Raw genomic sequence first — 22,066 nt, forward strand, 5'->3', positions numbered from 1 at the left:
GTCTGCCTGATTGGGTTATTTTCAGGGTTTCATGACTTCAGGTGTTGGGCACTAGAGGTTACCATTAGCTCCCAGCCCCTGTGCTGGTTGGGCTCTGGCAGCCGGCTCTGAGATGGAGCCTGGGGCCCTGGGAACAGTGCCTGTGGCAAGCGGGGGAGGAAGCCGTCCTGGGCAGAGGGTGGGTAGAGGGAAGGCCGGTGCTGTGATGCAGACCCAGACAACAGCTCAGCCAGTAAGAGGGCCCTACAACCTAGTCCTGGGCTGAATAGCCTTTTGTATGCCATGTCAATCAGGGTTACTTGGGGCCATCAGGGAAATGAGTGTGACCTGTTGAGGTGGCTCTCTGTGGCTGAGACAATCCCGGAAGGAACTGACAGGCAGAGAGAGCTTTGGCCAAGTGGGAGCCCAGAGGTGGGGTTGACATGGCCTTTGTTAAAGAGGGTTCTTGGTTGCAGATGACAGTGTTCATCACAGCACCTCCTCCAAATGCTTTTCATTTCTCCCCTCCCTTGTTTCTGAGCCTCTGTGTGTAGAGCAGTCAGCCAAGCCTCATGCTGGAAGGCCGCTGGCCCCAGGCCCCTGGGGTGCTGAGCGGGCAGGACTTGAGGCATCACAGACCCAAGAGAGCCCACTGCGGGGTGGGAGGAATGGCCCTGCATGAGGAGGAGGGGGTGAGGGGGATACAACTGAAATGAAATGAGCCAAGCGAGGATTCGATTTGGCAAACCCAAAGCTTTCATCTCAGCTTAAAATACGGCTCTTTTGATCATCTTTTGGGTTCATTTCTGGGTCAAAAACTTGACTCTAAAGGGGAATGTGAATGTGATAACCGGCTGTGGAATGATCCCATGATTACAAGGAAATCATCGTAGAAAAGTATTTCTGGAGATCAAACAAAATGAGGTCATCAATTTGCTTTTCCTTTTATTATAAAAGTAAAATAAAAAATAGCATTTATAAATCCAACATTTTTTTCCTTTAAAGTATTTGATCTAAAAAACATATTTACAATAGCAAAATGCAGAAAAAGGGGGAAAAGACCATTTTCAGCACTGATTGTAACCATGTTTACATATTGACATTATATGTTCTTTTTTCAAATCACATAGATAACCACATTAGAAAAAGCAGTAAAGCCTTTTTTTTATTATTATACACCACATAACTTTCATTTAAAAATATCCCTTTTCTTAATCCTCAATCTGAATGCACGGCAGTGCTGTGGACGGCGAGAAGGAACACCAGGTGGGGACTGTGCCACCTTTGAATGCCAGCAGGAGCGCAGCGAGGGGCAGCAGTGGTGACAATGGAAGCAGCTGGAAAAGCTCAATAAGCGGACTGGCCCACATGGAGGCGTCAGGCCGGCTGAGGCCTTGACTGCTCCAGACGCTGTGGCCGTGGGCCAGACCAACGTTCCTGTGAGAACCGAGAAAGAAAGCCTACTTCAAAAGGCCTTGAATTAAATTCAGAGAGATTCAGGCAGGCAGGTTTTCTTCCGAGCACCTTGGGATGCACTTTGCCTTCTTTCTTTTGGACAACGGTGGAATCGCAGAGCTTTGGTTGACCTAGTGTGGGCACTGGGCAGCGGGCTAGATTTTGCCCTCTATCGGTCCTTCCTGCCCGTACTCGTGGGGCGCTTTGTTAAGAGTCAGCAAGGAGCTGCCACTGGTCAGAGACTCTGTGAAGCTGAGCTTGCGGAAGGAGGTCTCCACGCCGCTGTCACAGATGCTGTCGTCTCGGACCTCGTCTGGGGGGAGAAGCACAGATTCACTGGGAAGCATGGCTGGGAAAACGCAGAGCCCTGGCTCTCGGACACCTGCTCTTCCAGCCAGGCTCCCAGAAGGCTCGTGGGCTGCTCTTGCCTATCAGCTGCCACGGGTCCCCGCAGCGTGCCCCTGTGGCCCGCCTGTCCTACGCAGTGGCTGAGGGCGGGAGAGCCCTAGGCAATGGAAACACCGCGGAGACAGCAAAGTTTGTCAGGTGTTTTCACATCTCTTCCTCACCCTCACGTTTATCAGAATCCCTTCTGAATTTTCCTGACTCACAGTGTGCCTTTTTTTCTTAGAAATCGAGTCTATTTTTCCAACCACCAGGTTACCTATTCTATAGCTGGGGAAATGGCTGAACCCAGGCAAAAGAAATGGGTGACAGAAGTAGGAACTAAAAATGAGATATCTCTCTGGGCCTCCCGTGCTATTAAATGCTATACACTGCCTCAAAAACATTCTAGTAACAAAAAAAAAAAAAAAAAAAAAAAAAGTTGATTACGGTGAAAATGAGCCTGTGATGAATAATTAAGTCACATCCTCCCTGTTGAGAACCTCTTTAGAGACCTGAACAATGTTGACTTATTTCCTATAGGGAGAAAGTGACCAAGAAATAGAGTCTAATATACACAAATCAAAATGCCATCTTCTTGTATCTTAAGTTCCAATATTGAAATATGAAGACCTTAATGGCAGTGACATGCTATTGTTTTGTTATCGATTTGTTGATTTATTTGGTCACCCAATCTTTATTGGGTTTCTATTATGTGCTAGGACGTATTTTTTTAAATGACTGTAAGTCAGGGATCAAATCAAAATTTAACGATGTAAGTATTTTCCTATTTCTTTGTGTGGAAGGAGTCATTAGGACACGAGGGCTGTTATTTCTTTCCAGTGTGTACAACATCTGTCCCGACTCTCCTAGGAAGGCCCCTCAGAAGGTGACACTTGTGCTGAAACTGAAGGGCAAGAAGGAGCCACCAGGTGAGGATCTTTGCAGGGAAGGGGAAGGGAAGGTTCGGGTTCTTAAGACAGGATCAGACTTGTGAGCGGAGGGGTTGGGGTCAGGAGGGTGCAGGGAAGTGGGGCGGGAGGAAGGGCCTATGAAAGGGATAAAGGAATGTTGCCTTTATTACTAACTGCTCCATCTTCAAACCTCGAACAGTGCTAGGTGCAAAGGATGTGCTCAGTAAAGATTTGGCGAATGGATAACTGAGAGGTATACAACAGGTACAGGTATCACACTAACTTAAAAAGAATCTCCTTGCCTGTTGTGTCAGGAATGGACTGAAGGGAGAGGGGCGGGCTGGAAGCAGGGAGACTGACTAGGAGTCGCTGCCACAACTGAGGCAAGAAACGAAGGTGAATGCACAGGGGAGGCTGTCTCAGAGGAAGCTGGCGGGGTGCGTGCGCAGTGGTCAAGGGGCAAGTGCTTCTGCCTGATGTGGCCAGGCCAGGCCAGGCCAGGCCAAGCATTGGTCTTTCAAAGAGGAGGGAATCCTCGGTGTGCAGAGTGGTTGTTGAGAGTGCAAGCGAGGATACCCTGGCAGGGACACAGAGGGTTACTGGGCTGTGCTGCGAGTCTGTGCTGTGTGTCTCAGCGTCAGTGCTGGGGGCCAGGCAGGAGGCCCAGGGGAAGCAGGAGATAATCTCAGCAGCTTTTTCTGTTTTTCCCTTACCTACTGGCGACCTCGTGGAGGCAGATGAGAGGGTCAGCGAGAGGGTCTGAGGTGCACCCTTCCCTGGGCTGGGGGCCGCAGTTTCCGGAGCACAGAAGGCTGCCTGGATCACTTCGATGGCTTCGGTATAGCCCATCTGTCTCAGGGCCTCCACCAGCTCTTTTATCGTCCCCCCGGAGACCTGCAAGGAAGACGTGAAGAGTGTGTTCTGGTGTCAGGAGCCAGCAGGCAGGCTGTCACCGCGACGCAGGCCCCTGCGAGAGCCCAGTGGTCCTGGAGGGGTCAGAGCCAAGACCGGCTAAGAAGACAGGTGACCTTCGAGTCGAGTTTCCTGTTTCAGCTCAGAGACCACTCAGGAAATCACAGAGAAGCGGCTTCCAGTAAGCAGAGGACAGAGAGGGAGAGAAGTGCTGAGGCAGTGAAACTCTACCTGCCATGAAGGTCATGCAGTATCCCTGCTTAGGCTGGAGCTCTGAAAACCACTGAGAAACAAGAACTACCAAGGAAATTTCAGTAGACAATCATTTCACCTCACAGAAAGCTGACTCGGTGTCCTGACATGAGATCAAGGCGTGCTCTTGGGGAAAGAGAACGCATGTGGGTCACAGTATATCACGTTGGTTCAAAGGGTCAAAGTTCTGCGACAAACCTGACCTTCTAGTAGGGTTTCTGCAGGAAATCTCAAGGTATTTGAAAATAGGGAACACCTTAGGATATCTGAAAACCATCTTTCTGACGAAGGCAGATTTTCCACTCTGCCCTAGGTCACCCGGTCATGACTGATCTTCCTCCTCGGGGTTGAGGGAGGGGGAAGGGGGCCATGCTTGGGTCAGTGATGTTAACAGAGGGGAGTCAAGTAAAAATGTGAGCTGATGTGTTACCTCGTAGTTATCCATAAGAGTTTTAGAAGGAGCAGGACTCAGCCGGAAGGCATTATTCAGTATCCCCAGACCTAATTTCTGTGCCAGAGTAGCCCAGTTTTTGTCCGGATCAGGGATCTCTAGCAACTTGTAGAGCTGCAATTTAGCATCCTCAGTCAGCTGTTTCATGTCTCCTGAGGGAATGAAGAAGAAACACAGCTGTCCTGAGCGACCAGAGACCCTCGGGGGGTACTGAGCATGGCCACACCGCTGCCCTCTGACACCCGGTGCAAGCAGTGAGGCTCCTTTACTTGGTGTCAGCAGCAGCCCCGCTAAGGAAGGCGGTATACGTGTCTTAGCAGATTACAACTGGATGTCCTCCTTTGCATCCGCCCAGGAACTTTCGATTCTGAAATAAGCCGCTGTGCCTTTTGCAGGACAGCCTGGATAAATGCTGGTTCTCCCTTGCCCCCCCCTTTTTTAAAATTTTTTTATTTTTAATAAATTTATTTTTTATTGGTGTTCAATTTACCAACATACAGAATAACACCCAGTGCTCATCCCCTCAAGTGCCCCCCTCAGTGCCCATCACCCATTCACCCCCACCCCCCGCCCTCCTCCCCTTCCACCACCCCTAGTACGTTTCCCAGAGTTAGGAGTCTATGTTCTGTCTCCCTTCCTGATATTTCCCACACATTTCTTCTCCCTTCCTTTCTATTCCCTTTCACTATTACTTATATTCCCCAAATGAATGAGACCATATAATGTTTGTCCTTCTCCGATTGACTTACTTCACTCAGCTCCCTTGCCCCTTTAAATGACAGTGTGGATCGAACACTGGTTCAGAGCTCACCTTGTGCAAGTAAATCGTCAGATGTAAACTCTGGCTCATATGGTTTCCCATTTAGTATATCAAACACCTGTTGGGAAGATAACGGTGGAAAAACATTATACATGACAGGGACCAGGCAGGGAATCAATCTCTTTGGAATAAAGAATTCACTGGGTCCTCCTGCAGGGGGCCTAGTACCCCAAAGATGGAGGAATGCCAAGAAGTCAGTCCTGTGGCCCACAAAGTCATGACAATGCCCTCGGGAAAAAGAAAAGCCCCAGGGGCTCTGGGGCCAGGAGGCTGTGCCTTACAGGGGCTTCTGAGGTGGGCAGGAAGACCCGAGCCAACCTCACAGAGAGCCAACCTCACAGAGAGCCGGGCCATGGTCCTATGGAAGGACAAAGAGTCCAGGCCACCAGCTCGGCCATGTGTTGGTCAGAGAGTCATTGCTAAGTGACATTTCCCTGAGAACCGGGATGAGGAATGAGCTTATGTACACAGAACTGGAGGCTGTGCCTCCTCCCTGGCCCTCCACCCCAGAAAATGGCTGCTGAGAAGGAATTTTAAAAACCTGCTCACACTGAGGTATGGTAATGCTCACACGGCTTGGTGTTCTCTTTCCAGCACCGTCTACATTTTAAACTGAGGTGACAGGAAAGCCTTAGGTTAAAAGGAAAAACAACATTCTGTAGCTCTGGAGACTTTTCTGTGTCTTCACAGTCACTCGGTGCTCGCTGACTAGGTAAGGACAATATGGGGTCACTGAAGTGGGTTATCTTTCTGTGCTCTGTGGTAAGGCTTCTGGGAAAGCCAGGCGCTCAACATAAAAGGGGAACTGTGTGGTCTCTGTGAGGGTCACTCAGCTCAACACCCACTCGGCGGGCCGAGAAGAGGAGAACGAGCAGTTTTTGGATGTGGAGCAGCACTTGTCCCTAAGAAAGTCGATCTGGTTGTGCTGGAGATGTGTCTGCGGCCCTTCTCCCTCTGGCTCTCCTCCCTGGGCCATAAACACCTACTCACAGCTTTTCATCTCAGGTCATTGGAGTATTGAGTAAGAGTTAGTCTATTTACTAGATTTATATTTATTAAAATTCTCAAGAATCCTTCGGTTCTTTTTATATAAAGAAATCACTTGTGAAAGTTCTAAGCAAACTGTAACATTTATCCCAGCTTCAGAAATGGAGACGGGAACAATTCTGGTGTGAGTTCAGAATGAGGAAACTCTCACGTGAATTTCGTGTTTTCTCTTGCAGAACCCTCTCTCACAACTGAACTGTGATCTGATTAGGCATACACTTTTACACTCAGAACTCCGCTGACCTAGATCTTTCATGGATAGGCTTTTCAAGATAAATATGTCTCTTGATAAGCAGACTTTCTTAAAAATAAAAGGCATGTGCTTTGGGGGATAAAGACCCAAAAAGACCATCTGTTCGTACATTCCTGAACCATTAGCTCCCTCTGGAGCTGCCATCAAACAGACTGAAGCAGCACTCACCTGCCAGTTGGTGGCCATATCTAGAGGTGTGGTTCCAGGCACGACTCCTTCATCCTCTCCATCTTTTTCCCAAGAGTCATCCAGGTCATAGAGAGGCTCAAAGTTCTCCACCAGAGGATCTGCACCTATGAAGTTACACAGCATTAGGCAAAACCCTGTGCTGTCGACTCTGAACTACCTGCCGGCAGAGGTCAGACTTCCAAAGGCAAAGCACAACAGCCACTCAAGGCAATTACTCAGATAATTTTTAATACATAACATGTTTCTACTGAAATATTCAGAGAACTTCTTTTAAATTCCCATTTATTGGGCAGCCCAGGTGGCTCAGTGGTTTAGTGATGCCTCGGCCCAGGGCGTGGTCCTGGAAACCCGGGATTGAGTCCCATGTCAGGCTCCCTGCATGGAGCCTCCTTCCCCCTCTGCTTGTGTCTTTGCCTCTCTCTCTGTGTGTGTCTCTTATAAATAAATAAATAAATAAATAAATAAATAAATAAATAAATAAATAAATAAATTCCTATTTATTTTGGTGGTAAAGATGTTAGATGATACTCTATATAGCCAAGGACATTTTCAAAAACAGAAGAGTTGGAGTACCCTGACCCTCATATTTAACTCTCTAGGGCAGTTTTTTTAAATTATTTTTTTAATTGGAGTTCAATTTACCAACATAAAGCATAACACCCAGTGCTCATCCTGCCAAGTGCCCCCCTCAGTTCTAGGGCAGTTTTCAACCAAATGATGCACCTGTACTCTAAGGAGTTAACAGGAGCAGTTTTTAGGGGTTGGGGTGCGCCCTGTGGATCAGGGACCTGAGTCAGTGTTCAAGTTTGTGCCCACCACTGAGCATTTCTCAGGCTATTCTCCCACTTGCTCAAAAGGGCAAAGACGTTTGCTGCATAGGGACAAGATGCTCAATTTTATTCTTGGGTACAGCACTGCCAGGGTCCCAATACTTTAAAGAGACAAACAACACAAAAACCTTCTACTAAGATGGATAGTTATTGAAAAGTTTAGGGCTGATCTTGGAAAACCTAGTCTGTTTCTTAATGTGCAGCAAGAAAACACCAAAAGTAACTCAGAGATTAGAGCTAGAGTTACTTCTTAGAGGCTATGTTGATGAGAGTGTTTAGTCTGATGTCTAACAAACAGTAGTAAGTTCAGCACACCCTTCTGGGAAGAGCTCGTTTTTATCTTGCTGGGAGATCATTTGATTTGTGCCAACTTCAATAACAGGAGAGGGCCTAATGAGAGTCAGAGAAGGATCTTCATGCTGTTTCTTATTTCAACCCTCCAGCCCTGGCCTGATCTAGAAGACAGTGAGTGCCATCTGACCATGGAAACAGAAGAGAAATTAAGAGGAACAATTTATGGACTGGAAAAGGCTGGAGGGGCTGAGCCATATCGGTTCCTTAAGTGACCTTCATGACTCTGAGCTCAGGATGAGATTTTTCTTTTTCTTTTTTTTTTTTTTAAGATTTTATTTATTTATTTATGACAGACACACACACACACACACACACACACAGAGAGAGAGAGAGAGAGAGAGAGAGAGAGAGAGGCAGAGACACAGAGGGAGAAGCAGGCTCCATGCCGGGAGCCTGACGTGGGACTTGATCCCAGGACTCCAGGACTGCGCCCTGGGCCAAAGGCAGGCGCTAAACCGCTGAGCCACCCAGGGATCCGCCTCCCTCTTTTTTTTTTTAAAGATTTTATTTATTTATTTATTTATGACAGATACACACACACAGAGAGAGAGAGAGAGAGAGAGAGAGAGAGAGAGAGACAGTCAGGACGAGGTTTTTCATCTGAGTGCCTTCATTTATGTAATGGAGAAACCGTTACTTGCTGCTCCTTTCATGGGATATTGAGAATTCAAGAGAAAGCATTTTTGATAGGGCTATAGCTTCCTGTCTGAAGGCATTTCTTAGTTATAACCAGTGACTTCCCAAACAATTCATACATACTGCAATCAGAGTCTTTTATTCAAGAGAAAGTTGGGAAAAAGAAAAAGTTTGTCTTGACTGAGACTACGAAAAGGCTATTGTTTATTTGTATATGCTTTTATTTGCTTAGAAATATGTGGGGCTCCTAAAGAAAAAGTTTCTACATCTTCCTGGACTCAGTTTTTAAAAGGGTATTTAACTCTCTCTGTTTTCTTGAATTTATGAAGCATTTACTTTCTAAAAAAAGTTTGAATAACTTCTACAGTAAATCAGATAGCTCAAGGTTTGAGAGACTACTTCCATTAAACATTTGTTGAGGTTCTAAATATACAAGGCAAGACAGATTCAAGAGTGAGCAGAATAATGTTCTGACTTCACAGGACTAGAGAATAAATGGAATAACATCTGCAGGTCCTGGAGCAGAGCAGGGGAGAGAAACAGTAGAGAGAAGAAAGTCTGGAAGTTCAGATGGATGAGCTGTGATTCATAACTATGCCCTTAGTAGGACCCTGGGACAGGGTCCCACAGGTCTCTCCACTGTTTCCTTGGCTGTGAGATGGGAAAAAAAATAATGGTATTTATCTCTAAGGGTAATTGCAGATTAAATGAGACAGTGCATCTGACAGGCCTAGCACAGTGCATGGCACATAGCAAGGTTAATAAATGCTGGCAATTTCTAGTGCCTCACATATGGAAGTACTTAATACACAGCCCATTTGTTTTTTCCCTATTATTTCAACTTCTAAAGGACCTCTCTTGCTGAAGAAAATTTTAAAATTATGTCTTATACCAATCAACTTTTTTTTCCTGGAGACTTCTGACATGATCTGAGGCTGGTACTGTCCAGAGTTCTTTTTTTTTTTAAGATTTTTATTTATTTACCCATCACACACACACACACACACACACACACACACACACACACAGAGGCAGAGACACAGGCAGAGGGAGAAGCAGCCTCCATGTAGGGAGCCCCGATACGGGACTCGATCTTGGGACTCCAGGACCATGCCCAGGGCTGAAGGCAGGCAGTAAACTGCTTAGCCACCCAGGGATCCCCTGCTCAGAGTTCTTTAAGGAATCTAATTCAATTTTAAGAAGCTCTCCTGACATGAAAATCAACCTAAACAACCAACATCCAAAACACATGAATCAGAGAGTACAGACTGACATGACCATCAGGACCAAGGCCAGGATTGCAAGTCCCAACAGCTCCATTATGTCTGTGGAAGTGTGATTTTTATTTACTTGTGCCTTTCAGCAGTAGCTCCACGGCTTAAAGAGGGAGACGTGGCTGCTCTAGTGGAGTTTCGTTTGCATTCCTGACAGTATTTTCCATCACTAACCACCAGGATGCCTTACCTGCTGCTTTGAGAAGAGCTGCCAGCCTGGTGGACCCTCTCCCGGCTGCTATGTGCAGGGGTGTAGTTCCATCGTAGGTCGTACTGTCTACATAGGCATCACCCTAAAATCCAGTCCACAGGAAAGAGTTAGTGGAAGGTTCTCTCACCCTGTAGTCCCCACCTTCTCCTGTTGGCATGATGTGTAGGTCATATAAAAGGTCTTAGTACTACCCAGGGTGTTATTTGGGGCAAGCTCTGCGATTGGAGGAACCCCCAATTAGAGACCTGGGGCCGATGGTGTGAGGACTGCCCAAAGCCGACTACTCTGAAGCCCTGTGTAGATATGGAATAAATAGAGGTGACTGTAGGGAGAAAGGCTATTCCTGGCATCATCCTTAACTCCCCCCCTCGGGAATTTACTGCAAAGGCAAATAGGGGCGTCCTTCACCTCCAGGAGCAGGCAGCCAGCCAGGGAGATGTTGTCATGCTCCACGGCCAGGTGCAGTGCCGTGCGCCCCGACTTCCGCTCCTGGGCGTTGACGTCGGCCCCGGCGGCCACCAGCAGCAGCAGACACGGCATGCTGTTGCTCATCACGGCTATGTGAATGGCGTTTAGACCTGAGGCCCAAGCACAGGGACAGTCATGGAGCTGGAAGGTTGCTCACAAGATGACACAACCGAGCCCTAGGGAGGGAATGCTGTCGAGTTATGGCACATCTAGGGTCTTTCCTCTGGAGACCCTAAAAAGGCGCTGTGAGTCTGCTGTTCTGCACGTAAAGCCACAGTCTCCTTATGTGCTCTCAGGAGACACTGAAAGCAAATAAACATTCTCTGGATAAATGATGCTTTCTACACTCCAAGACCAGCGTTGGCTCAGTCCTCTGCCTTTTCCCCTTACTAACTGTTCCAAATCATCTTAAAGACATTAGTTATGGCGAGCAACAGAAGTTCTCATGAGAGATTACAAACTCCAGGTGACTAAGGGAAGCATTTCTGGGTGCAAATCAAATAACACACATTTATCAAGTAGCTACAAATTGTTTAGAAAGCAGAGAAAGAAGGTTATTGCATGATGCCTGATTGTCTCTTACCTTCCCCGTTAGGGTGGTCCATAAGTAGTGCTGCCTTTTTGTGCTTGAGTAAAATACTGAGAATCTTATCTTGTCCTTCTTTGGCAGCTAGGTGCAAAACAGAGTTACCCAAGCGGTCCAGAAGGCTCAGGTCGGCCCCAGCCCTCAGCAAGTCATCCACCACAGCCTCTTGCTTGGTGATCACTGCCAAGTGCAAGGGTGTCTGGGAAGTAGAGAAGGGTTAGGAGAGACACTGGTCAGTGGCAAACACTTCAAATGCCTGGGCTTGAACCTATGGGCTTGGTAGCTGCCACTGCAGTAGGTGGCATAATACTTCAGGGCCATTTCCCGTTTTGCATGACCTCACCTTTGAGGTTATCCTCCTCACCTTTGCATAACCCGTGCTAAAGTACATATGCTGAACTGATACTGAGCCATGGGATAATTAAGATTTTTTTTTATGTTTGCAATTCTTTTAAAAATTTTATTTATTTATTTGAGAGAGAGAGAGAGAGAGAGCACGTGCCAGAGAGCCAGAGAAAGAGCATGAGCGGATGTGAAAGGCAGAGGAAGAAGCAGACTTCCCGCTGAGCTGGGAGCCCAATGGGGAGCTCTACCCCAGGATGCTGGGATCATGACCTGAGCCCAAGGCAGACACTTAACTGGACTGAGCCACCCAGGTGCCCCTAAATTACAATTCTTAATAACTTTCTTGTTTCTCAGTATTGCCTGCTGACTGTTGATATGTTAATTCTTCTATTAATAAATTTAGCTTTCTTAAATTTCTAGCAGGAATCTATCTTCAGCTGCTAATTCTGTATATTAACAGATCAAAGCAAGGCTATAGTTTTAACTAAAGAAGTTGAAATGAACTACTCAATAGAAAACAATTAACAAAAGTGCTGTCATTTTATTTTGACATAGAAAATGAGTTTGCTGAATTAAAAAAGTATTTTCCTATGGACTGGCTCCATGAGGAGACCAATCAATAGAATAATGGCACCCCCATTTTTTAAAAGATTTTATTTACTTATTCATGAGAGAGACAGAGAGAGAGGCAGAGACACAGGCAGAGGGAGAAGCAGGCTCCATGCAGGGAGCCCGATGTGGGACTTGATCCCTGGACCCAGGATCACACCCTGAGCTGAAGGCGGATGCTCAACCGTTGAACCACCCAGGAGTCCCTGCAAGCTTTAATTAGTAAAGAATTTTAAGCAGAATTTGGGCTGAGATAGATTAGTAAAAAATTAACAAGGTTTTTATTTCTATAGCTTTTTCAACGTCAAAGTTCCTATCGCTGGTGAGAGGGATGTGTTCTACTTCCCAGTACAAGGAGGGTACCTTTCGTGTGGGAGAGGTGTTTCCTGCTTTCAGGGAGTCAGAAGAGGGTCTGAGCGTCCCTGCACTGGCTGCTTCCCAAGTGGCTCCAGTTCAAAATAATCAGCATGCCACTGTGGGCACCCCCATTTTATAACAGGTTATCAAAGGATTCTAAATATTATAACCAGGACCACAGAACCATCTCACTAAGAGGGCTCAGATGAACATACTGAATTGCTGACACCTAACAGGTGCATAAATAGTCCATCTGATTACTCTGCCCAGAAAGCAGTGCCTCGGCGAATGCAAATGAGATGTTTTGCAAACTGAGTGTTTTCAAAATGAACAAGACAAACACAATCATGAAAGGATCTTTCAAAGAACTGAGGTCACTGACAGAGAATAGCGATATATTTTTATATAGATCATTGTATCGCACAGGAGTTTGTGAAATCCAGCCTGTCTAGTGACAACTTGCCTAAACTTTCTCTCTCAGTCAGCGATTGCTGGCCACAGCAGTGACAACAGGATAAATCGTCAATGCCCTGGCTGGTGTAGGAAGATCACAACACAGGAGGTGCTGAAAGATGCTCCTGCGGCTTGTGTTCAGTTAATTGCATACAGCAGAAAAAAGACAGGCTTTTTGGCCAAATTTCCATACTCTCCTTTTTTTTTTTTTTAAGATTTTATTTATTCATTTGACAGAGAGAGAGAGAGCACAAGCAGGGGAGTGGCAGGCAGAGGGAGAGAGAGAAGACTCCCCGATGAGCAGGGAGCCTGATGCGGGGCTCATCCCAGGGTCCCAGGATTAAAATCTGAGCCAAAGGCAGACACTCAACCACTGAGCCACCCAGGCAGCCCTTCTCTCTTTTTTCTGTTTTTTCTTTTATACCCCAGCTTTAAAGAGAATGATGTCTCCAAAAGTTTAGATACTGTAGCGAAGAGCCTTCCTCTCCAAAATATATATGTAAAAAAAAAAAATAAAAAAAAAGGTTGCATTCATTTATCTGAAATGCTATTTGGGGAGATGGAAAAAGTCTAGAAGAGAATGAGATCGTAGAAAAGAAGATCTGAAATTATAAACTATTATACCATTCAGAAATTAGTAATTATCTCTAGTTTTAACATGATTCTCTTCACGTTATACAATTTCTGTTACCATGAGTAAGAGTTTTTTTTTTTTTTTTTTTTAAAGTTTTCTCCCACAGACCCACCAAAGGTTTTCTACAAAATTTCAGGCATTAGGTCTTTAACCCCAGGACTATATCATATAGTGTGGTTTGTATCTGAGAGCATAACCAAAATATCTCTGTATTTCAAGTGTGTATGTTTATGTTGCCAGTCTCTGGAAACATATTTACAAATGCAATAGTTATACTTGGGAGTGAGGCTGGGGGACTTGTATACTGCCGGGGAGGGCAATTTTTGATTTTCCAGTGTATTCCCTTATGTAGGATTTAAAGAACTATGAACATATGTTACATTTTTAAAAACCAAAAACATAAAAAGAAAAAATCCACGTGCACGAAAGCCCTCATTAATGTTATATAGGAAGACATGCAGATAAAACAATCCATATCGAACACACTGGAGTGGTGATCTATGGCACAGGGTGGAGGAAGAGAGAGGGTTTGACGGCAACAGATTTCAGAAATAGTTCCAGAAGAACCCTAACTCTACGCACTGGGATTATTTTGAGTGTATCTCCAGAGAGTGGGTGGGGAGAGAGATCTGCTCATGACAGATGGCCACCAGAATGTACTAAGATTAGTGAATGGTATTTCAGGAGGTTGTCTAAGACAATTGCCAAATAATCCAAATTACTTAGAGAACTGTGTCATTTTTCTGTTGAGAATAGATAACAGGAGAACCTTTACAAAGATAAACAAGTCCAAATTTTAGCCTTGTCTAGTTCTTAAATCAGAGTTGCCATGAGGTATAAGTTTGAGACCTAGAAGGCATTAGCAGGGGATCCTAGGATCCTCGTCCATGAATGAGCGTGGTAAGTTGGAGGGAAATGGATCTGTGTTCTCCTGAGAGGCCCCAAATCAGAAGGCAGGAAGTGTCAAAGGTGGTGGTTTTGAGATTTTTGTGTCTAGCACACCAGAGAGTCTCAATATATGTAACCAATGATACAGGAAGGAGGTTAGCACATAATAAATCACAACTACTAATCCTCTTGTGCGGTATCCTTTGCAGGGCCTATTTATAAACAGAAAAACAAGTAATTCCTTGAATCTGACCTACAGGCAGTGAAGTTGAGCAGTCTTTGAGAGGAGGACCAAGAAACGACAGCGTCCTGTTCCCAGTTTTATTCGCATGCTTGTGATGGTTTGAGAGAAACAATCAGTCCTATAAAGCCTGAGAGAATGGAGCTTTCAGGGCCAGATGACTCTCTAAATACCAACAACTCTCAACATGGTATGAAAATTTGAAGACATTCTTTAAATGTCTACCTAAAATTAGACTTCACCCTCATTACTTTATATTATGAGTCAGTGAAGAATCCCCGACTTCATTCTTCCTCTGACATTAGGCACTACTGCCAGGGGAGGAGCTTAAAGACTTATATCAAATGGCAAAAACATCTTTCCCTTATCAGGAAACACCTATTCACACTTAAAAATCTAGTGAGAGGGGCACCTGGGTGGCTCAGGGGTTGAGCGTCTGCCTTCAGCTCAGGTCATGATCCCAGGGTCCTGGGATCAAGTCCCACATCGGGCTCCCTGCAAGGACTCTGCTTCTCCCTCTGCCTATGTCTCTGCCTCCCTCTGTGTGTCTCTCATGAATAAATACATAAAAGCTTAAAAAAAATCTGAGAGCTATACGTAAACATTTCAGTTCTGCTTCGAGATCAAAATGATTCACACTACCTGCCTTAACAACTGAGAACTGGAACAGGTGCCTTTCCTGTGCAGTTAATTGCAGATGATTATCAACATTTTTAGAGTAACGGGTATGCTTGGACCATACCTGTGATCTGACCATAACGGGATCTGAGCCCACCGCTGAGGCTAAGGAGGGCTGGGAAGTCACTTTGGGTGGACTGAAGGGAAGGAGAAAATGGGAAAGGTGATAAGGAGTGAGACCAGGAGCCTGGCACCACAGCCAGGTGGGTGGAGGTGAAGGCAGCCTGGAGGGGAGAGTGCCCCGGGCGAGAGACAGAGCAGCCGTGGAGGTAGCACGGCTACCCGTTGGCCAGAGTGGCTGGACCAAGTCTCAGGCTCCCAACACGAGCAGCCAGGCTTTGGTTCTGTCAAGTGGCAATTTCAGTCTCCTATCTGCTTTTCTCACCTGAAGTCTGCATGTGCCCATCAGGCAGCCTCCCTGGTCCCAGCTACCTTTTCTCTATTACGTCTGAAGACAAGTTCTCTGTAGCAGGGTTCCTCAAGTTGCTTTTGAACCCACTGAATTCCTGCTCGAACCTGATCTGTGCAAAACTTTGGTGTTCCCTGTTTTCCTCGATTTGAGCTGTCTTTCTGTTTTTGAAAGACACTCTCTCCTTAACCAATCTGTTTACTTTTCTGTGTTCTGATTTCAGCACCCTTTATTTGATATACACTTAATTCAGATGTTGTCAAAATGTGTTGCAGCCTCAAAATTCTTATATATTATTGGTTTTCCAAACTTGATTTTTTTCAATTGTATTTTTCTTGACAGATGTGGCATATTTACTGTAGGTTCTCCTGTATTGCTTATTTGAAAGTGTCTAAGACAGTAGATCTTAAAAGTTCTATTACAAAAAAAAAATCTGTAACTATAGGTGGTGATGGATGACAAGTAAACTTATTTTGGTGATCATTTTACGGTATATACAAATATCGAGTCACTGTACACCTTAAACTAATAGAATGTTACTTGTCAATTATATTTCAGTGAAAAAAAGATAACATCACTCATCATCAGGGAAATACTAATAAAGCCTGCAGTGAGATATCACCTCACAACCTGTCAGTATGGCTAAAATAAATAACACAAGAAAAAAGTATTGGCGAGGATGTGGAGAAAAAGGAACCCTTGTGCACTGTTGGTGGGAATGCAAACTGGTGCAAACATTATGGAAAACAGTATGGAAGGTCCTCAAGAAGTTAAAAAAAATAGAACTACCCTATTACTCAGTAATCGCACCCACCCCAAAATACAAAAGCACTAATTCAAAGGGATACATGCATGCTGATGTTTATAGCAGCATTACTGACAACAGCCAAACTAGGAAAATAGCCCAAATGTCTACTGACAGAGGAATGGACAAAGAAGAAGTGATACATGCACACACACACAGTGGAATATTACTCAGCCATAAAATAGAATGAAATCTTCCCATTTGCAATGAGTGGATGGATCTAGGGGGTATTATGCTAAGTGAAATAAGGCAGTCAGAGAAAGACAAATACCATAAGGCTTCACTCATATGTGGAATTTAAGAAACAAAACAAATGAGCAAATGGAAAAAAAAGACAAACGAAAAAACAGACCCTTAACTACAGAGAACAAATTGATGGTTACAGGGGGAGAAGAGAACCTTCAGAGAAATAGGGGAGGAGGATTAAAGAGTACACTCCCTATAATAAAAAGAATAAAGTAAATTTGAAAAAGAAAAAAAAGAAAATGGATCAACTCTTTGACAGATTTCTTTTTTTAAAATAGTTTATTTATTTATTCATGAGAGAGAGAGAGAGAGAGAGAGAGGCAGAGACACAGGCAGAGGGGGAAGCAGGCTCCATGCAGGGAGCCCGACATGGGACTCCACCCGGGGTCTCCAGGATCACGCCCTGGGCCTAAGGTGGCGCTAAACTGCTGAGCCATCTGGGCTGCCCTCTTTGACAGATTTCTAATGTTTAAACCTTGCTTTTTCCTTCCAGCAGCATGTTGAATTTCACTGAGTGATTTCTATTATGCTCACAGGTTAAAGGATCCTAAATCATAAATAGTATTCCCAAGTAATGGGCTTTTAGGATATAACCTACAAAGAGATGCACTGTATTTTTGTTACTGTTCACATTATTAGAAATAACACATACACACATGTGAGCACGTACAAACTGTGGATTTTTCTTAGTTGATATGTCTGCTTACCTGGTAGAGATCATTCCTCATATTGATAATGTCGTCAGAAATCAAACCAGATGTGACTTCTAGTAGATCCCTCACAAGTTGAGCATGAAGATGGATGATCGCTAAGTGTAAGACACTGGAACAGAAACAGAATGGCAACAATCAACTAAAGGTTAGTGGAAAAAAAAAAACTCCCCAGGAAGGATCAGACCTGCAAACTGTACTTGGGTCTCACACTTCATTGTATTTGGCCCCCAGATGTCTTGAATCTCAAATGTCTTAAATCTGAGGCAGGAATGTTCTACTGCCTAGCCAGGCAGTTACACTCATTAACCTTGCCTGCCTCACCCCTGGGGGCATATTGGTTTGACCCCATGAGGTGTAAAGGTACCTGGGCCTCGAGGTAGAGACACCTAAGTTCAAATCCCAACTCTGCCTCCCTGGGAGTGTTCACGAAATTTTCTCCTCTAGCTTTTTCCTGGCTTCCCTTGACATAGAGATGATGTATGTAAAATGCCTGGCACTTGGAACTGTTCGGGAAAGTGTAGTTGCCTTCACCTAGCCTTCTAGCCTCCTCCAAAATACAGTGTGGTGGCTTTTCAAAGATCTTCCCAGATCCCAGGAAGGATGGAGTTAGGGTTTTAACTACTGGGATAAGACTCTTGAGGTAAACTTCTGAAGGAACAAAGTGATTTTATTTCTCCCTTGCAAATATTCCCTCTGCCTGGAATGGTTTTGCTTCTCTTTTCTGCCTGGATAGTGCCTACTCCATCCTTCAGATTCCAGTTCAAACCTTCCCTCCTCCCCAAACTTCTCAGGCAGAGCACACAGTCTCCCCTCAAGTTTACTGCTTGGTTATGCAACTACAGTTTTCTATCTGTCTTTCTCCCTCTCTGGCCTGTGATCTCAGGGCTGGTCCTCCCTGGGTTGGCCCTACAGCCCTGGCACACAAGTTAGGCACTAAGATAAAGGTGATAGAATGAGCCAAGGGGCTTAGGTTAAAGAGGTCAAAAATATTGGCAGGTGTCAAGTATCACTCCTAGGGACACAATTTTTTAATTAACAAAAAAACCCTTACTATTAAAATTACTTTGAAATGACTCAATAGTAACAACAATAAAATGTGGCTGCTATGGGTTTAGTTTCTATTTACCAGACCCTGCTAAGTTGTTGACATATATGGCTTTATTGATCATGACAAGAAGCACTACGAGGTAGGTAACATTATATCCTCATTTTTCAGCTGGTGAAACTGGGACTTGTAGGTCTAACAGAACTCAAACCAGGTCATATAACTACCGAGTGGTAAAGCTGGGAGTCCATCTCAGGCTCATCTGGCTCCAAAGCCATCTCTTGATCCCTTAGACCATCCTGCTGAAGGGGTACCCGGGCACTGCTCTGTAGAGCTACAGAGGGACACCTGAGATAGTGAATACTCCAGAGAATGGGCAGATGGTGACGCACAGTATACTCAAAGCATAGCACAGAGGCAGGCTGTCTGGGATTCTAAGGCACAGGCTAGACTTTCTCCAACTGAAAAATCACAGGGTGTCATGTTTCGCAGGCCTCTTTCTTAGCAAAAGCAAGTGCATGGGGGGGAGAGTGGGGGGGGGGGAATAACGGTGCAAGAGGGTCGAAAAAACCGACCCTGTGACTTCAGTACTAGAGAGAGCAGCTGAATGATGTCGAGGTTTCACTCCTGTCTCTTGAAATATGAGGCTGGAGGAAGACTTCTAAAAAGGGCCTGAAGTCTGACGCAGACATGATGCACATATACCAAGAAAAAGGTCATACTTCAAAACAGCAAAAAATTTCCAGGCGCAGCTCAGCAGTTCCTAACAGAGGTACATTCCCCTCCCCCATAAATCCTCACCCCCTCCTGGGAATTTCCCCAATACCAGAAGTTCTCTTCTCTTTCTTTTTTGTATTTTTTCTGTGATGACTAATGGCCTCAGGATTATTAGCTGAGCGTGACAAGTTCAATGAAAACAAGAGACTTGAGGTGTGAGGACCATTCATGTGAGGGTTCCTCTTTGGTCTCCCCTCTCTGCCCTTTAGCTGTGGCCAACCCTAAGAGCCTGCTCATGGGAGTCCATCTGTGGTCCGAGGAGGGGATCCTATTCACATTCAGCCTGGGCAGGGAAGATCACCTCCTGGGTCCCTCCACATGTGTCCTTAGAGGTGCCTGCACCTTCCCCTCGGTGCACCCCCTTGAATGCACACACTGTGTATCTTTTTCACAACCTCCCCCCCCCCAGTCTACCAGCAGTCTCTGGCTAATTTCTACAAGCGCTTGTCTTTCTTTGGCTCCTCCATTCCGCAGGCCCCTAAAAATGTCGCTTGAAACACTGTCAGTTCTGTCTCGGTTAACTCGCTGCTTTCTCTTGTGGTTACATGCTATTGAATGCTAATTGGATTCTTTAACCCTGTAAAAACATTCTGCTGTTCACAGCATTACACAAAGAAGGCTCTACTGGTTCCTCTCATACTGTATAACAGGGCCAGTGGTTATACCACATCCTTGGTTACGCTGCAAGGAATGAGAACAAAGGTCTTCGTTTGAAACCCTGAGGTTGGCACTTTCCTAAAGCGTTTGATTCAGTTTTTAAACCGAGGTTTAAAACATAGCACTCAAGAGCTCCTCTGCAGAAAAGGATTTCTCAGTGTTGACACTATTTTAGGAAAGTTTTTAGATAAGGCACTTGACTTCAATCTGAGGGCTGTTGTCTCTTGTTATTCTCACAGGCTTTTGAGATCATTTTAGAAGTCTCCATGAAAGGGCCGAGAGAACTGTTTTAGAAAGAAGCCAGGTGCTTTGCAAATATAAGCTCAGTAACAGCAGAAACGGACGCATGGTGATTGGAATGCTGGCCGACTGCCGACTGCCGCATGAGTCAGAGCAGTCGCAGGAGCCCCATCCAGTCACAGACTGGTAACCAGTAACAGAGGCAATAGGGAAGGAAATAGTAACTGGGAAAGAATGACAGTTGCCTCTTAATTGTTTTGCTGTTGCTGTGCTGTCTTTATTGGGCTTTTTCTTGAATATCCTACCATTATAAATATGCAGTTGGGATAACGAGTGCTTTAGGGATCTGGCTGGATCAAAGTTTACTATTATGCCATTTCAGTAAATAAAACAAATGTTATTAATCCAATAAATATTTATTAAATTTTATTCCAAATTTATCCCAATAAATAAGGCAAGGTTTCTGAAAAAGTAGCATTCCCCCACACACATTGTAGTTTTCTTGCTCAGAATGATGGACTCTTAGATGAGAACTAGCTATTCTAGAACCCAACAGGTGGGAGCCACAGGACAGGAGCAGCAAATTATGGAGTCAACCTTACTGACACATTCTTGTCCATGATAGTTTTCCAGTTATTGGCCCAGTACCTTTAAACGATTATTTTGTCTCCAGCTAGTAAGCACACAGTGATTTTCTCTTCCTTCCATTAAAACAGCCTTTGTTTACAAGTGACTTACCTGTCCCCATTCTCATCCTGCACTGCAGTGAGATGGCGCTGGACAGCCAGCAGCATTTTCACATCTCCTGTCACCGCATAGTCAAAAAGGGCATTGGCATGCCGCTTGGCAAGCTGCATAGCCTTCTCTAGAAAGAGGTTATCTGCAAGGCAATGACCACAATCACAGTTGAGTTTCCTATACTTGCTCTACAGGTATGGCATACTTGAGGTCAAAACCATCAGTATCAAGTTCTGACACCTTGACACACATCATTTTAGTTGCAAATGCTCCTTTCAGTACTTCTAGATTGTGTTCACTAGAAAAAGCACAATTGGACATTGGCTTACTGACAAATATAGAGGCTGATGTGAAAAATCTGTCTGTGGTTTGTTAGGGGAAAGACATTTAGAAATATCTGTTATCCTAGGGGGAACACTCAATCTCTAAATACTGTTGATTCGATTTACTATACTGTAAATAATCAGTCTCATGATGAAATAATCCTCCACTGGAGTCTTAAACAACTCTCTCGTTAGGCAAAGTGTCAAAAAACACAGTTTATGCCACAGACAGACTTTCCATAAGCCATTGATATTCCTGTGAAGTTTGCTTCCTGAAGGTGAGGGGAGGGCAAATTGACTCCTGCAGGCCAAAACCATGGGTGGCCTGTTTTTCTATGATCCCCCACCTAACCGTGCTTTGTACATTTTTAAGGTGGTGTTAAAAGAAAAAAAAAAATACGTGGTAGAGAACGAGTCAAAATATTTGCTATCTTTCCCTTCTCTTTTCTCTAATGAGCACTGGTTCAAAATATGCGGAGTGGATGGTCCCTCTCAATCCTAATTGTTCAAAGAGGGCCTCAGGGTAAGAGGAAATTTTCTTATTTTCAGGCAAAGTACTATGCAGTATGACAGTCAAGCTATAGTCTAGAGAGAGGAGATTATTAAAGTCATGAAAAATTTTCTCTATTATCTATGATAGAAATGAACTGGATTATCTCTCACGATACCCCGAAACTGTGTAATTATGATGGAAGAATGCATATGCAAACTTCAGTACTTTGTATTTGGAGAAAACACAGGGAAAACAGAAATATCAGTGTGAATAAATAATCGGACACATGCTTTTCAAAAGCTACAGAAGTCTGAAGAGCATGTTGAAGTACATATTGATATATCATTTTTAGATTAACAGAAAATAGACTTGTTTTCTGGCAATAGTTTCCACACCTCGA

General features: G+C 44.7%; 1 protein-coding gene across 3 annotated transcripts in view; it reads right to left on the reverse strand.

Moving 5' to 3' along the window:
- Window positions 1-899: 899 nt before the first annotated feature.
- NFKB1 (nuclear factor kappa B subunit 1) overlaps window positions 900-22,066 on the reverse strand; it is a 119,276-nt gene continuing 98,109 nt past the window's right edge. For all 3 annotated transcript variants that reach the window (XM_055342467.1, XM_055342466.1, XM_055342465.1), the window contains exons 15-24: window positions 20,851-20,992; window positions 17,388-17,502; window positions 11,013-11,214; window positions 10,370-10,539; window positions 9,941-10,043; window positions 6,636-6,760; window positions 5,159-5,225; window positions 4,327-4,499; window positions 3,446-3,626; window positions 900-1,747 (exon numbers count right to left, since the gene is read on the reverse strand). In XM_055342467.1, the coding sequence (XP_055198442.1) occupies window positions 1,590-1,747; window positions 3,446-3,626; window positions 4,327-4,499; window positions 5,159-5,225; window positions 6,636-6,760; window positions 9,941-10,043; window positions 10,370-10,539; window positions 11,013-11,214; window positions 17,388-17,502; window positions 20,851-20,992 (1,436 nt within the window). In that variant the 3' untranslated portion in view covers window positions 900-1,589. The remainder of the gene's footprint in view (window positions 1,748-3,445; window positions 3,627-4,326; window positions 4,500-5,158; window positions 5,226-6,635; window positions 6,761-9,940; window positions 10,044-10,369; window positions 10,540-11,012; window positions 11,215-17,387; window positions 17,503-20,850; window positions 20,993-22,066) is intronic.

This window comes from Nyctereutes procyonoides, unplaced genomic scaffold (assembly GCF_905146905.1).
Source record: "Nyctereutes procyonoides isolate TBG_1078 unplaced genomic scaffold, NYPRO_anot_genome, whole genome shotgun sequence".
Classification (NCBI taxonomy): Eukaryota; Metazoa; Chordata; class Mammalia; order Carnivora; family Canidae; genus Nyctereutes; species Nyctereutes procyonoides.